The 13,639-nt window shown below is 51.8% G+C and overlaps 2 protein-coding genes across 2 annotated transcripts in view; one reads left to right on the forward strand and one right to left on the reverse strand.

Annotated features, from left to right (window-relative positions):
• Positions 1–2: 2 nt before the first annotated feature.
• On the forward strand, positions 3–10,522 carry TTI1 (TELO2 interacting protein 1; the record flags this gene model as incomplete). Its single annotated transcript, XM_009994014.1, has 7 exons — positions 3–2,049; positions 2,537–2,725; positions 3,250–3,395; positions 4,201–4,341; positions 5,192–5,396; positions 6,127–6,214; positions 10,288–10,522. Coding segments are annotated over 7 exons (3,051 nt in total), but the record flags the coding sequence as incomplete, so codon positions are not given.
• An 83-nt stretch (positions 10,523–10,605) lies between these two features.
• VSTM2L (V-set and transmembrane domain containing 2 like) overlaps positions 10,606–13,639 on the reverse strand; it is a 7,928-nt gene continuing 4,894 nt past the window's right edge. Inside the window, exon 4 of the mRNA XM_009994015.1 lies at positions 10,606–10,626. Within this exon, the coding sequence (XP_009992317.1) occupies positions 10,606–10,626 (21 nt within the window). The remainder of the gene's footprint in view (positions 10,627–13,639) is intronic.

The following is a 13,639-nucleotide window of genomic DNA, read 5'->3' on the forward strand; positions in this document are numbered from 1 at the left end:
CCACCCGCGTGAGGAGCGCGGAGCTGCTGCAGGAGCTGCTCTCCGAGCTCTGCAGGTGCCTCGCTCCCCCGTCCGGCCCCGGCAAAGCGGCCCCGCTGTCCGAGGAGCTGAAGCTGGACGTGACCCAGGCACTGCACACCCTCCTGCATTCGGCTCACGGGGATGTGATCTGGTCTCTGTACCAACCTTCCACCCTTCCTCTCTTAGGGTTTGCTGTGTCTTTGCTTCTGGGCCTAGCAGAGCAAGAAAGAGCAAGGCAAATTAAGATCTCTGCTTTGAAGTGCTTACAGGCCCTGGTTCTGCAGTGTGAGTGCCAGGGGCATCGGCGCCTGGATGCAGACGAGGCACAGAAATGTGGGGACTTGTTTGCTTCTTTTTTACCTGGAATTTCCATTACGCTGTCTCGGGTCATTACTGGAGACATCAAACAAGGTCACAAACCCACTGTTTCTGCCATCAGACTCTTTTACCAGGTTGTTGGCTTGGTAATGGCTGATGAACAGCTTGCCAGAATCCCAAAGAATAAAGAGAAGCTGCCAGTGGAACAGAGCAGAATATCAGAACTGATGGTGCACAGAGGACCTGACTGGAGCAAAAGCACTGCTGAGAAACTCGGTCTCCTGCTGCATAAAATAGTTGAGTTTTCTTCAGTTCACCCTCACTGGAAGGTGAGGCTGGAGCTGGTGGAACTGGTCCAGCACTTGCTGAGGAACTGCAGTCGGTCGCTGGTGGGCTCGTTCAGCCACCTCTTGAAGGCCTTGGTTGGGCTGGTGAGTGATGAGAGCAGCGAGGTGCAAAGCAGGTGTAACGAGGTGCTGCAGGGCATTGCAGAGCAGCGGGTGGTGGCACAGAACAGGGCTCTTGCTGATGTCCTCTCCGAGAACCTCCACGCCCTGGCCACGGCTCTTCCTCGCCTGATGAACTCCCAGGATGACGCAGGCAAGATTTCCACTCTGAGCTTGTTGCTGGGCTACCTGAAGCTGCTGGGCCCGAGGATTAACATTGTCCTCAACTCTGCCTCCCACCTGCACCGCCTGTCCAGAGCTCTGATCCAGGTGCTGGAGCTGGACGTGACGGATGTGAAGATTGTGGAGAACAGACGTGGGGGCAGCGAGAGCCCGCCCGGGCTGCACGGCTCCCTGGGGACTGGTGTGTGGAGGGGTGGCTGCCAGAAGAAATACTTCCGCTTCTTCACGGAGGAGAAAGTTTTCCAGCTCCTTCAGCAGGTCTGCCGTGTTCTTGGCTACCACGGGAACCTCTATCTGCTCGTGGACCATTTCCTGGGGCTGTACGGGGAGTCGGGCGCCCACCGGAAGCAGGCGGCCATGGTCCTCAATGAGCTGCTGGCAGGAGCTGCTGGCATGGGGGTGGATGTCCTGCAGGAAAGGGAAGCCTCACTGACCACAGATGATCTCAGAGGACCCATAACGTCCATTCTCGAGGAGTACACAGACCAGGCAAACTGGTATTTGCTCACGAGCATTGATACAGAAGAAGCAGGCCGTGAGCAGCCCGTGCAGCACCCAGGACTCGCTGCTCGCCCTGGAGGTGCCTGCAGCAGCGCCCTCCTCCTGCCCCCAGAGCCTCCCGTGACCACCAGCACCATGAACAGCAACATCTGGCAGATCTGCATCCAGCTGGAAGGCGTTGGCTGCTTTGCTGCTGTCCTGGGGAAGGAGTTCCGGGTGCTTCTGCTCTCAGCTCTCTACCCGGTGCTGGAGAAGGCTGGTGACAAGACCCTGCTCATCAGCGAGACGGCGCTGGGGGCCCTGGCAGAGGTGTGTGAGGCCTGTGGGTACAGCTCAGTGGGGTGTTTGATAAGTGAGAATTCTGACTACCTGGTGAACGGCATTTCCCTGAGCCTGCGCCAGCCAGCACACCAGCCACATGCTGCCCAGGTCCTGGACACTATGCTGAGGCATTCAGATGCCAGCTTGCTGCCTCTGGTAGAAGATGTTATCCAAGATGTCCTGTCTGCCCTGGATCAGTCCTACGGTCACCAGGCTCCCACTTTCCTCAGGGTGCTCCACTCTATGATGACAGCCTTAGGTACCTACGTGACATTTTCTTCGCACAGTTCAGTCCTGCTGTAACTGAGGGTACTTGTCTTTGGCCTGTCGATTGGCCATGGGGGATCTCAGGTATCTGAGGTGCTGAGGTATTATGGCAACTTGTCTCTTCTTGGTGGGCCAGCTCTCAAGTGAAGATCACCCACAGCTTCCCCTCTGCACAACCATTTCTGTTTGTCTGTCCTGCAGACTGACAGGAATGTGGCCTATAGTGCTTGGGAAAGGATGGATTTACTGCTCCCATAAATGTTCTGTAGAAGCACATGGGACTTACTTATTTTTTTCAGGGTTCTAATGTTCTCGTGCCATCAGGGAGGTCACAGTGATGTAACAGCAGGTGCCTGGTTCTCTAGTTCAGTCTCATGAGACTTGAGAGTCATGCTTGTCTCTTAAGGACTGGGGTGCCTGGTGGACTTGCAGGAGGAGATGGTGATTGCTGAGTGACACACTAGGTCCTTCTTTTGCAGCCCAGTGGTTTGGATCCCCCTGCAGTGAGGAGCACCCCCAGGGGCAGGCTGCCAAGGGCCAGAGCAGGACGTGGTACCTGGGGCAGCAGGTGCTGACAAAGCACGACGTGGAGCAGTTCTTCCTCAACTATATCAGAGAGAAGCAGGTGGCAGAGGGAAATCTTCCTGACACAGAGGAGGAGGAGACAGGTCAGTGCTGTGCATGACTGCATAGAAGTGTGTTCAGTTGTTCCCAGTTTCCCTCTTCCCACGATCCTACTGCATCTTCCTCACCCTCCCTTAGGAATCCCTGTACCATTTTTTCCTGGCCCATGATGCTGCCACTCCCTTCTCACTTGCCCTTGGCAGGACATTCACATAGGGAACTTTTTAGTCTTCGCTGAGCTGTGCTGCAATCCTGACCTTTAAATGCTTCATCTTTAAATACCCAGCTTTTCATTTTTAATAAAAATCAATGGGAAATAAGTCCATGGTGAGAAGAGTCTGCAAATGTCAGACCAACTGCATTGTCCAGTAAAGAAAGCAAACCTTCCCTAGTCCCACACCCTGACCCTAACTCACAGAACTCAAGCATAGACTTTACTATATCTAAATATCTCAAAAAATGCCAAAGGCCTCACTTAGGAATTTGCAGAGTAGTTGTGTGTGGGTACTGTGATCTCCCAGAACTCCCACAGCATTTTCACAGCTTCAGTACTGGTTCTCTCTTCCAGATGAGGTTCCCTCCCTTGCTAAACTGGAGCCAGACAACCCTGACACAGAAGAAGCTCCCCTGCCCAGCCATGCTCAGCTGGCCAAGGATGTGATGGAGAGGTGCATCCACCTGCTGTCTGCTGAGAAGCTCCGGGTGAGGCTGCAGGTGAGGAAACACCAGCCCTGGGGGCAGGGGGTGCCCCTAGAGGGGGCTGGGAGTTCATCAGCCCATGCATCTCGGGTTTCCTGCCGGGAGGAGGTCAGTGCTGCCATGAGCTTCTTCAGGACAGACCCTCCCAGTGCTGGCAAGAGACAGTTTTCTTGGAGCAGCCTGGTTTAGGAGTGGCATCTGGGCTGAACAGAATCTTAAGGGTGGCTTCTCATCAGGCACCTTCTCTTGGTTCCCATGGTAGTCAAGGCTTGTGTCCCAGCCTTTGTGGAGGAAGCAGAAACATCTTTCTCCCATCCAGGCCTCCCATCCCCCTTCTTCAGACTGATGAGATCACTGGGGTGATGATAAGCAGGACTAAAAGATTGGGTTTTATAATTATTAAAATCCTTTTAAGGTGACCTGCTTTTAAACTGCAAAGTAGGACAGAAGTGCAGCAGGGGGACAGACAGACATGCAGAGGGACATAACCCAGATTCCTGGCAGAGCAGCCCCACCAGGGGATCCTGCAGCAGGTCCCAGTGCATGGCTTAGTCTGCAGCATCCAGCTGGGAATGGCACCCTGGACCCAGCACAGCCCTGTAGCTCACACATTGCTGTGCTATCCATCCTTTTCCCAACAGGCTAGTGCTCTGTGCACTGCCCAGTTATCCCAGTTCACACTGAGGTAACATTGTACCCTTTCATATTCAAACCCTTCTGGCTCCTGGGATCCTCAGCATGACACTGGGGATCCACCAGGATACCTGGTACTGCTGGCACTGCAGCACCTGCAAGTCTGTTACCTGCCCCTCCTGCCCAGGTCCTGGATGTGCTGGAGCTCTGTGTGACTGTGCTGCATCCTCATGGAAACCATCTGCTTCCCATGGCTCATCGTGTCTGGCCAGCTCTCGTCACCCGGCTGATTAGTGATGACCCTCTGGCAGTGCTCAGAGCCTTCAAGGTACAGCAGCCAATCCCTGCCAGCAGCCTTCATGCTGGTGCTTGGCAGCCAAGTGGCTCAGGCATCACTGTGGCCCATGAGAGAAGCATGGAGTTATTTTTAACATGGTTGGGAACATGGGGTCATCCCCCTGTGGTGGGCAGGCTTGTTTCACCCCCACTGCAGCTTGTCCACAGGCAAAACCTTGACACTGTTCCTGGGGAAACAACCATATTGGTTATTGCAGGGAAGAGGAAAACTTGTACAGCTTGAGCACCTGTCACAGTCACCAGATAGTGGAACTTGCCCTTGCTGGAGCCACAATCTCAGCACCCTCCCTTTGCAAGTCACAGACTGAAGAGGAGAGATTGTTCCACGATTGAGGCCTCAGCAGGGGAGGGGAGAGGTTGGGCAGAGACTTGACCTCATTACAACACTATTAAAGAGCTCCTGACCACGTCAGCTGACTGCCTGCTCTCCTCGAGTCACCAGCTGGACAATAAAGCATGTTTCCAGAGGCTGGTTCCAGGGTTTCACAGGGTTCCTCTGCTGTGCAGAATGATTCATTATAGACTGCCTCCATCTCAGGACAGGAAGGCAGTGTCTGTGCAAGCCAAATACAACTTAACCAGCATCTCAGTCCTGCCAACCAAGACTACAAGCTTAGGGAAGTTCCAAGAGAGAACCATGTTTTGGCCATGTGTGTTGGCCCCACAGATTCCCCTGTCATTTTTGCACATTTAAGGCCTCAGCTGCAAGAAAATCACCAAAGGAGGATGAATGCCTTCCCCCCAGAGCTAGTGGGGATAGCTGAGCTGCTCCCAGACCTGTGTGTGCACCTACCCTCCACTAACTGATGTTTCTCCACTAGGTGCTGTGTACCCTGGCTGAAAAGTGTGGGGACTTTCTGAGGCAGAGGTTCTCCAAAGATGTCCTGCCTAAGCTGACCAGTTCCCTCCTCAGCCAAGCCCCAGCAAGTGCCAGAGCTGGGCCTGTGTACAGCCACACACTGGCCTTCAAGTTGCAGCTTGCTGTTCTGCAGGGACTGGGCTCTCTGTGTGAGAAGCTGGACATGGGTGAGTACCTGGGAGAACATAGGCTGTATGAGCTCTCTGCCAGACTTGCCTCTTCTCTTTTCCTCTTAGCTGACCACACCTGCATTTGCTTCACATCCTTCTGTCCCATGGGATCGATTTCCTGATCTTCTCCAATCTCTTCCCATTCAGGTCATGCTGGGCCTTTATCCATCCTCTTTGAGAGCTCTGTATAGAGGGGCTCATCACTCTTTGCTCCCCCAGGGACAAATGAGAGATAAGATTCCCAGCACCCTGCAAAATCTGATTGCTCATCTCACTTGTGTATGAGAAGTGGGTATAAAGTGGAGTGCTTGGGTTGCTACAGCTGGGCCTGCTGGGCCAGGCTTTGTTCCTAATTAACTGGAGAGCTGGAGCCCAGATAAGACTTCTGGCTGACTGGTTCCATTTTGGAGCACCTCTCTGGGTCACCCTTTACATGCAACACATCACATTCTACTGAATGAAACTCTCTTAAATTTTCTTAAGTTAAATTTCTGGAGCTGACTTTGAGGGAGAAGGTTTGCTGACTAGTTGCTTTTTCTCCCTCTCTCAATGCCCTCGATTGCTTTCCTGGCTTTGCAGCAAGAGGTGAGGTCAGAAGAGCTCTAGGTCAGGCAGTTCAAAGGCTCAGAAGCCTCTTGCTGCCAGTTTAGAGCAGATTATATTAGGCAGCAGCAGCAGCACTGGAGTAGGTTACCTCCTACCCTGCTTTTCTGTTCCATTTCTGCAGGTGAGAGTGACCTGAATAAAGTGGCAGATGCCTGCCTGGTTTACCTCAGCGCCAAGCAACCCAAGAAATTACAAGAAGCTGCCCAGAGGTAATGTCTCTTAAATGTAGGTGTCAGATGTGGCAATAATGTGGGACAGAGGGAGCACAGTCACCCCTTTCCTTCTGCACCCTTCCCATCCCTCCCTCTGGCAAGTTTGAGCCCTGCACAAGAGGGTCTCATGGAAGTTAGCCCCTTTCTCTGTGAAGTCACTGCCCAAAGTGGCTGGAGAGGTTGGTGACCCACAGTTCACAGCTGATGGGGACAGAGAGGAAGAGGTGCTACTTGCTTTTCTCTAACTGCCTCCTGTGCTGAAGTAGTTGAGACTCTTGGCTCAGTGATGGCATAAAGCCACAGAGAGGAAGACAGCTGTGAGAGGAGGTACCAGACATTGTATTTTATCACTTAATACCTTCTGCAGGCTGGGGGATTTACTTCTGCTATCCTTCCATTTCCCCTGGGCTCCTGTGGTGGCGTCAGCCCCAGCTCTACCAGGTGGATTGGAGATTGTTTGGGAAGCTGTCAAGTCTTGGCACCAGTCCTGCTCTGAGAAGGCTGGGAGAGGTTAAAAGAGCACAAACAGTTTAGGTGAACACACATCAGCTCTGTGGAGTGTTGACAGACATACTCTGCTGCTTGGTGGTCAAAATCCTGCTTGGCATGTTCCTGCTGTCAGGATAAGAAGTGGCTGTTGTCATGTGTTGCCACCTGGAAACAAGGCCAGGGAATTCAGTAGATAAAACAAGAACATGCAAAGCAGGCAAGGAAGCCCCACACCTCTGTCTCTGGTGAAGGAGGGGGGTCAAAGCCCCCTCTTGCCATGTGGCCAACCCTCCCCTCCCCGGAGGGGAGAGGAAGCAAGTGGAGCAGGGTCAGCAGGCACTAGGATTCCTGAGGGCAGGCTGCAGGAAGGAGGAGCTGCTGGTTCCCTGGGATGCCTGGGGCTGTTGTGTGGCTGGGCAGGGGTTCGGAGGGAGCTGAACCTTTGTTTGTGCTCCTGCACTGGTGAGGAGGTTTATTTTTACCTCAGTGGCTTTTCTGGTTTGGCAGCAGGCTCAGCAGCAGCCGCGGTTCTGCAGGGGGCTCCTCCCTGGGGGCTCATGTACCCTCAACACAATGCAGCCCTCTGGGAAAGCAGTGCTGGAATGGAAAGCAGGACACCAGGATTCATCTAGATATTTGGAATCTTAAGCTTTTAAATCATTAACAAAGCAGTCTGAAAAGCTGTGCAATGTCCCCCCACAGCAGGGGCAGGGGAGATACAGAACAGCCATGTGATGTGCCAGGTTGTGAGGAGCTGAGCTGTGAAGAGAAAGGGCAGGGCAGGCAACGGTTTTCTCCTGTATATTGGTTTTATTCTATTTTAAGGGGAAAATGCCACATCACGCTGCTCCCCCTGCGATGCACCAAACATTACATATTTCACTGAACAAAGCAACCTGTTCCACAGGAGGTTCTCTCACATGTACCTCTGTCAGCCAGACACGTGCACTGGGGTGTGGATTGTTTCTGGCCTGGCACCAACCAGGTGTGGGGCAGTACTTCTACTTTCACATGCTTTTTTGTTTGTTTAGTCTTGTCTGAGCCCAGGTCCTGAAGCCTGGATGGATCAGTTAAACACATCACAATCACTTCATTATAATACACATGATAGGAGGTTTCAGCATGGAAAAGTCAGAATTAGTTTGTACCATAATGATCAGCTCTGGCACCAGGGTAAGAACCATCTCTCAGCCACACTTCAGCTTCTCTTCCAGCTGCTTAACCACCAGATTCCTGTGAGCTCCAGTCCATTTCCTGGCTCTCCATGTCTCTGAAGGTAGTCCTGCAAACTGATACACGTTGTCACATGTAAGGCCCTTTCCATTGAGGCAAAGTCTACATTATCATCTTGCTACATGAAAAATTCTGCATTTTAAATGCTTCTAAAAACAGACAGACTAGAACTAATCTTAGCCACAGCATGAGTGCCAACACACATCACATAACTCAGCTTTATCACTGCAGAAATCATACCAGGTTAAAAGATGTTTGGAATCAGCTTGCCATATTGATTTATATCAGCTGGCCCTTGCTCAGCTTTTTGGATTCTTACTCAACTCATGAGTTGTGACCTGCCAAGAACAAGGTCAGGTCTTACAAAGTCAGCTGTAGCTCCAAGAGCTCCCTGCACTGACTCAGTCAGGATTCTGTAGGTATGCAATGGGCTAAGGAGGAATTTTTGTCCAAGGTGCTGAAGCCACACACACAAAAAAAAGGTAGAGTTTTGGCTGTCATCCAGGGATGTTATCATGCCCCAAGGAGTCTTCTCAATGCCATTTATGGGACCCTGTAGTTTTATTAGATGAACCAGTGGGAGTAAGTGAATTTTGTACCTGCAGCTTCATGCACTACTCAACAGGCAAAAATAGATGCTGGGGGGGAAAAAAAAAAACCACAAAAACTCCAGCATGTCTGAGGAAGAGAAAAATGGGACAATAGGCTTTATTATAAGATGGCTGCTGGGAGCATTCCAGGGGAGGAATATTATCCAAAGCTTGGGAAAAAAAAATACTGAGAAGTTTGGAAAGGCACAGGGAACCCTGGATACACCTTTGCTTTCACTGAAAATAAACCAGTGCAACTGGGGGTGAAGTGACCAGAGACACCTGAGCAGCTACAGGTGATGTGGGACCAAAGAGGTGTAAACTGAAAGTCACAACATGTAAATCTGAGCTTCTCATCAATTCATTAAATTGTATCATCCCCAAGAAGCTTTTCACTTTCAGGGAAAAAAAACAACAAAAAAACCAATAAAAACAACTTTGAAGGAAAAAAGATTCAAAATATGTCACTGCCTGATGTCCACACTGCACAAACAGGTTTTCAGTTTGAAGGGACTGGTCTGAAATGTACACTTAATTCCTAATAAATATTTACAGCCTGTGAAGTTTACCATTTGACCTTTGGGTCAGTCTGGTTAGGAATGGGATTATTTCCAGGTTGGAGAAATAATTTCCTGAGTTCTTACTGAAGCCTGTGTTAAAGAGTATCTAGTTAGTATCTAGTCAGTTGTCCTTTTCCCAGCCTCCCGACTGTGCTGAGGCACAGCTTTGCTTAAGGCTTGGGAAAAGGGACAGCAACAGAACAGCCAAACTCTGCTCTGTGCTAGTAGAATAAGTTGTTTAGCATAACTGAACAAATATGATCTATTTTAGGACCTCTTTAGACAGCAAAGTTGATTATGCCACATACCTCTTTTGGTTGATGGTGTGGCTTATTGAATACTTATTGACAGCTGCCAATCGTGAGCTGAGGGACACTGAACCAGGCACCTGCACAGGGCAAAACTCAATAAAATTATATTTCAGTTTAAAAAAAAAAAAAAAAAAAAAGCAACAACAGAAAACAAACCTGGATTAACCCCAGGATTCTTTGCCATGGAAACAGGTTGCTTAGAAACTACCCCAGAGTTAGTTTGTAAATGTAGAAGTCAAGTTGTTCTTTAAGCTGCACAGCACTCCAGGTTATCAGAAGATAATCACAGGCCTCGGGCCATCACGGGCACCAGAGGGGGTGGAGTTCTCCAGGGACCAGCTAATCTCTTGAGAGTTGCTCTCTCCGGAGCAGCTGATTGCAGGGAGGCTGGAGACCAGGGGACCTTTGCTGTGAATGGAAGAGGTGAAGTTGTGCCTGTGCCAGAGCAGCAGGAGCCAGCTGAGTGCAGCATTCCCCATTCCCCTGCTTTTTTCCCAGAAATTCATTTTTCTTGCCTGCTCTTATCCACCCCAGCCATAAGGATTATTTCTCTGCAGCTGCCCCCCAGCACAGCTGGTGCCTCAGACCCTGACACAGACCTGACCAAGCCCAGAGGTCACCAACAGTGAGAACTGGCAGGAGGGGATGGGCTGGGGTAGATGATTCACATCAGCCATTTGCTCCTTTGCCCCTGGGAGTTTCCTGCTCTCCAGCAGGATTGTCCAAAGCAGCATCTTTGTTCCAGCTGCTCACAGCTGGACTCAGAAGTGTGAAGCACATACTCAACAGTCAAACCCCCACCTTACCTGGGGTATTGCAATTCAAAGTGTTGTTGGGTGCCAATCCAAAGACCTTCTGCTTACTCTTCTTTCCCCTCTTTTCCAAAGTGTTTTCCTCCACTTAATGCACGTGGACCCTGACAGCACCTGGCTCCTGCTGAGCGAAGTCTGCTGCCCGCAGCAGTACCAGCCCCCCCACGCCAGCCTGCGGCCCGTGCGGCTGGCTGGGATGGGGAGGCAGCACAACGAGTTCACCCACAACGTGCTGCTCCTGCTGGAGCAGCTGCAGCAGCAGGAGAGCAAGATGCTGCAGGCTGGCACCCAGGAGGCATCTCCTCTCTGATGGCCACACCACAGGACAGATCCACACAGCACTGGAAGGGGAAAGAAGAACCACTGGGACAGAGCTGACCTGGGAAGATCCCATCATCCGACCCCTGACTTGTTCTGGGGGCAGAGGATGCCCACCCCAGGGTACTGACCAAGACACCCTCCCCATGGGCAGGAGTTTGATTTTTTCTTTTCTTAAGCAGTGTTTGGGGATCAGGTGGGTACATTGCCCTGTTCCTCCAGACTTGTACTTCTCTGCACATGGTGCTTTAGAGAAGCCCGAGGAGCAGGGTACGTCTGTTTCAAGTACGAAGGGAGAGTCATTTTCCAGAAATTCCTTCCCAACACTGAATCCTTGGGTGCCCCTTCAGCACCCTTCCCCCACCCCTCTAACCTCCTCAAAACTGTGCTATTATTCCCTCCTGTTCTCAGCAGGACAGGGACTGCCAACTCAAAACAAAGGCTTTTTCCAGCCTTCACCCTTCCCAGGGAGAGAATCTTGTTTGGGGTGCACTAGCAATCTTGTTTTTGAAATCAGTTATTATCAGAAAAAGTTAAGATGCATTTCCAATAAATTCCTCAGCAGTATTACTGACAAGAACAACATGTCCTCTGAGAAACATCAAGGCTGTTCCTTACACTGTGCAGTTTGCTAGGACTGGCTGCTGAGACCAGCCACGCTCCCCAATTCCCACCACTGAGCTGAGGGACGTTCTGTAGGAAAACATCCCAATTCCCAGCTTGAAAGTGCTGCAAGGCTCCTTGGCCTCAGGGTACCTGCCTTTCCCATGGGCCATTTCTTAGACCTCTCAGATTTTTAGCACCCGCCCCAGGGAGAATGAGGTGAAGCACCTACCTGTGCCCCAGTGGGACATGGTGCAATGGTGCCAGTGGTGCTGCTGGTGTGAGCAGGTTCACTTCAGCAAGCACAGAGCAGCGAGCAGAGGGATGGTGAGTGTTTGGGCTCTGCTTGCTTCCCCTGCCACAGGGCCTCCCCTCCAGAGCACGGCAGAGGCTCCCAGCTCACCTGGAAGCTGCTGCAGCCCCACCAGCTCCCGGCTCCATTCCCAGGGGCAGTCCACAGGTGCTGCTTCACTCGGTTGCTCACACACCCGCTGGCTCCTGGATTCATCAGCATCCCCCAGCATGACTCTGGCAGCCACTGCCTGCCAACAGGCACTGCTAAAGGGGTTGTGCTGCTGCAGCAACAGGACAGGCCTTGACTGTAAATTTGGAAACAAGCTCAGAAGTGCAAAAACCAAAGCAATAAACTGACTGTGACATGAAGCAGAGTCTGTGTGGTGCTGGGGATCCCACTGAGCGCCCGTGGCACATCCCAGCTGTTGGGACCAGGGGCACTGCTGCCCACTTACCAGCTGAGGTTCCCTCCCCTTGACTCCCTGCTTTTACTCAGGCTTTACTTCTGGTTGCTTCTTCAAGAAAAAAAAAAAAAAGTCAGTGGCTTTTTACCAGGTAGGAACAAGATGCAGTTCAGTTTTTACCCTTTTATGCTTTTTAAAGTGTATACTCAGTGCTTAACACTGGGTTGGATTTGGTACCAAGGAACCCTTCAGAGCTGATCTGACAGGGGAGACAGGCCAGGCAGAAAGGTGAACTATTACCTTTGGTCTCCAAAGCCCCCATACAGTTGGTGCAGAATTTTCTGGATTCCTGTAGCTCTTGATCAGACTCATCCATCAGGTGCACACGCTGCATCCAGCCCTTCCAGCCTTCAGCTCTGGCTGGAGCTCACACGTGGGGAAGCAGCAGCACCACGATGGTGCTGGGGGCTCCTGCCCAAACCATCTGCTCCAGCCTCTGCTCCCACTGCCTCTCCCTGCAGCATGGGGCTGCCCCTTGACAAGGGGACCATTCCCATGGGAAACCTGTGCCATCTTCCTGCAGAATGGTACCAGCCCAGCAAGAATCTCTGGGCTTCACCACCTGGCCACGAGCTGCAGAGGTAGAAGGGATTTATCCACACAAGCTGTTTGAGTTGGTCACCTCCAGGAAGCAGGGGGATCTCAGCCTTGCTGGATTCACCTGTTTTGAGACAAGGCAAGCCTAAAGGAAAAAGCAATAACCTTTGTTCTGGCTTTTTTAGAATAAAGTAATACATGTTTCTGAAAGGAAAAGGATAAAACTAAACAGCATCTGCAGCACCCAGCACAGCACTGACTGCTGCTCCAGAGCATGTCCCAGTGCCCAGGAACCAGCCACATCCCCCAGCTGGGTCCTCAGCACAACTGATTGCACCCAGACACCCGTCAGGGCCCAGCACTGGTTTCTCCCAGGGTTCTCTCCAGCTCTTCCAGAGCTTTTCCCCACAGCCCCTGCCCCAGTCAGTGCCACAGTGCAGGCAGTGGGGAGACACTGGCCTGTCTCAGCCTCATGGCTGCCTGTCACAGCTCCTCTCAGCTTCATTATCACCCCAGCTTTATTACACGCAGAGTAAATTGCTTTTGTCTGAAGCAGGATAATGGCCAGAAGAGTGACTGGAAATGGCATTTTCATGAGGCTGGTTCCTCCCCAGCAGTGACCAGCATGCTAAGCTCAGCCAAGTGAGCCCATGGGCTTCTCTGCTGCCCTGCACACACCTCCTCCCCACATAGCACCCCAAAACCCACCGGGTTCAGGACCAAGCTGGGGGCAGCACCCCAGGGTGCAGGAAGGGTGCCCAGCTCCAGCCCATCCTCGTCATCCCGGAGGAGACCTGGCCTGAGCAGGCAGCTGCAGAGGCTCAGCAGGAGGAGCTGCCAGACAGCTGAACCCCAGCCCCCTCCTCCATACACAAACCCAGCCAGGAACTCGGGGAGACCCTGCAGCTGGGGGTAGGGGGGTACAGCCCCATACACAGCCTACAAGGGGTGGGCAGTGCTGCAGGGTCCAGCACACACATCCACCAGGGTCCTCTTCTCCCCCTCCTGCTCCCAGGGTTTCTTATAAACTCAGCAAAATTAACCTCTTCTAATAAAATGTGTTATTTTTAAAGCCTGCCTCTAGGTTTTGCAAATGCCTACATCACACAGCAATTTGTTTACTCGTCATTTCAGGTGATTTCCAGCTTTTCACCCTCCCCAAAGCAACTCTGGCCCTTCCTTTTCCTCCTCTGTATGCTGCTTTTTTTTGC

This window comes from Chaetura pelagica, unplaced genomic scaffold, assembly GCF_000747805.2.
Source record: "Chaetura pelagica isolate M959 unplaced genomic scaffold, ChaPel_1.0 scaffold493, whole genome shotgun sequence".
NCBI classification, from domain to species: Eukaryota; Metazoa; Chordata; class Aves; order Apodiformes; family Apodidae; genus Chaetura; species Chaetura pelagica.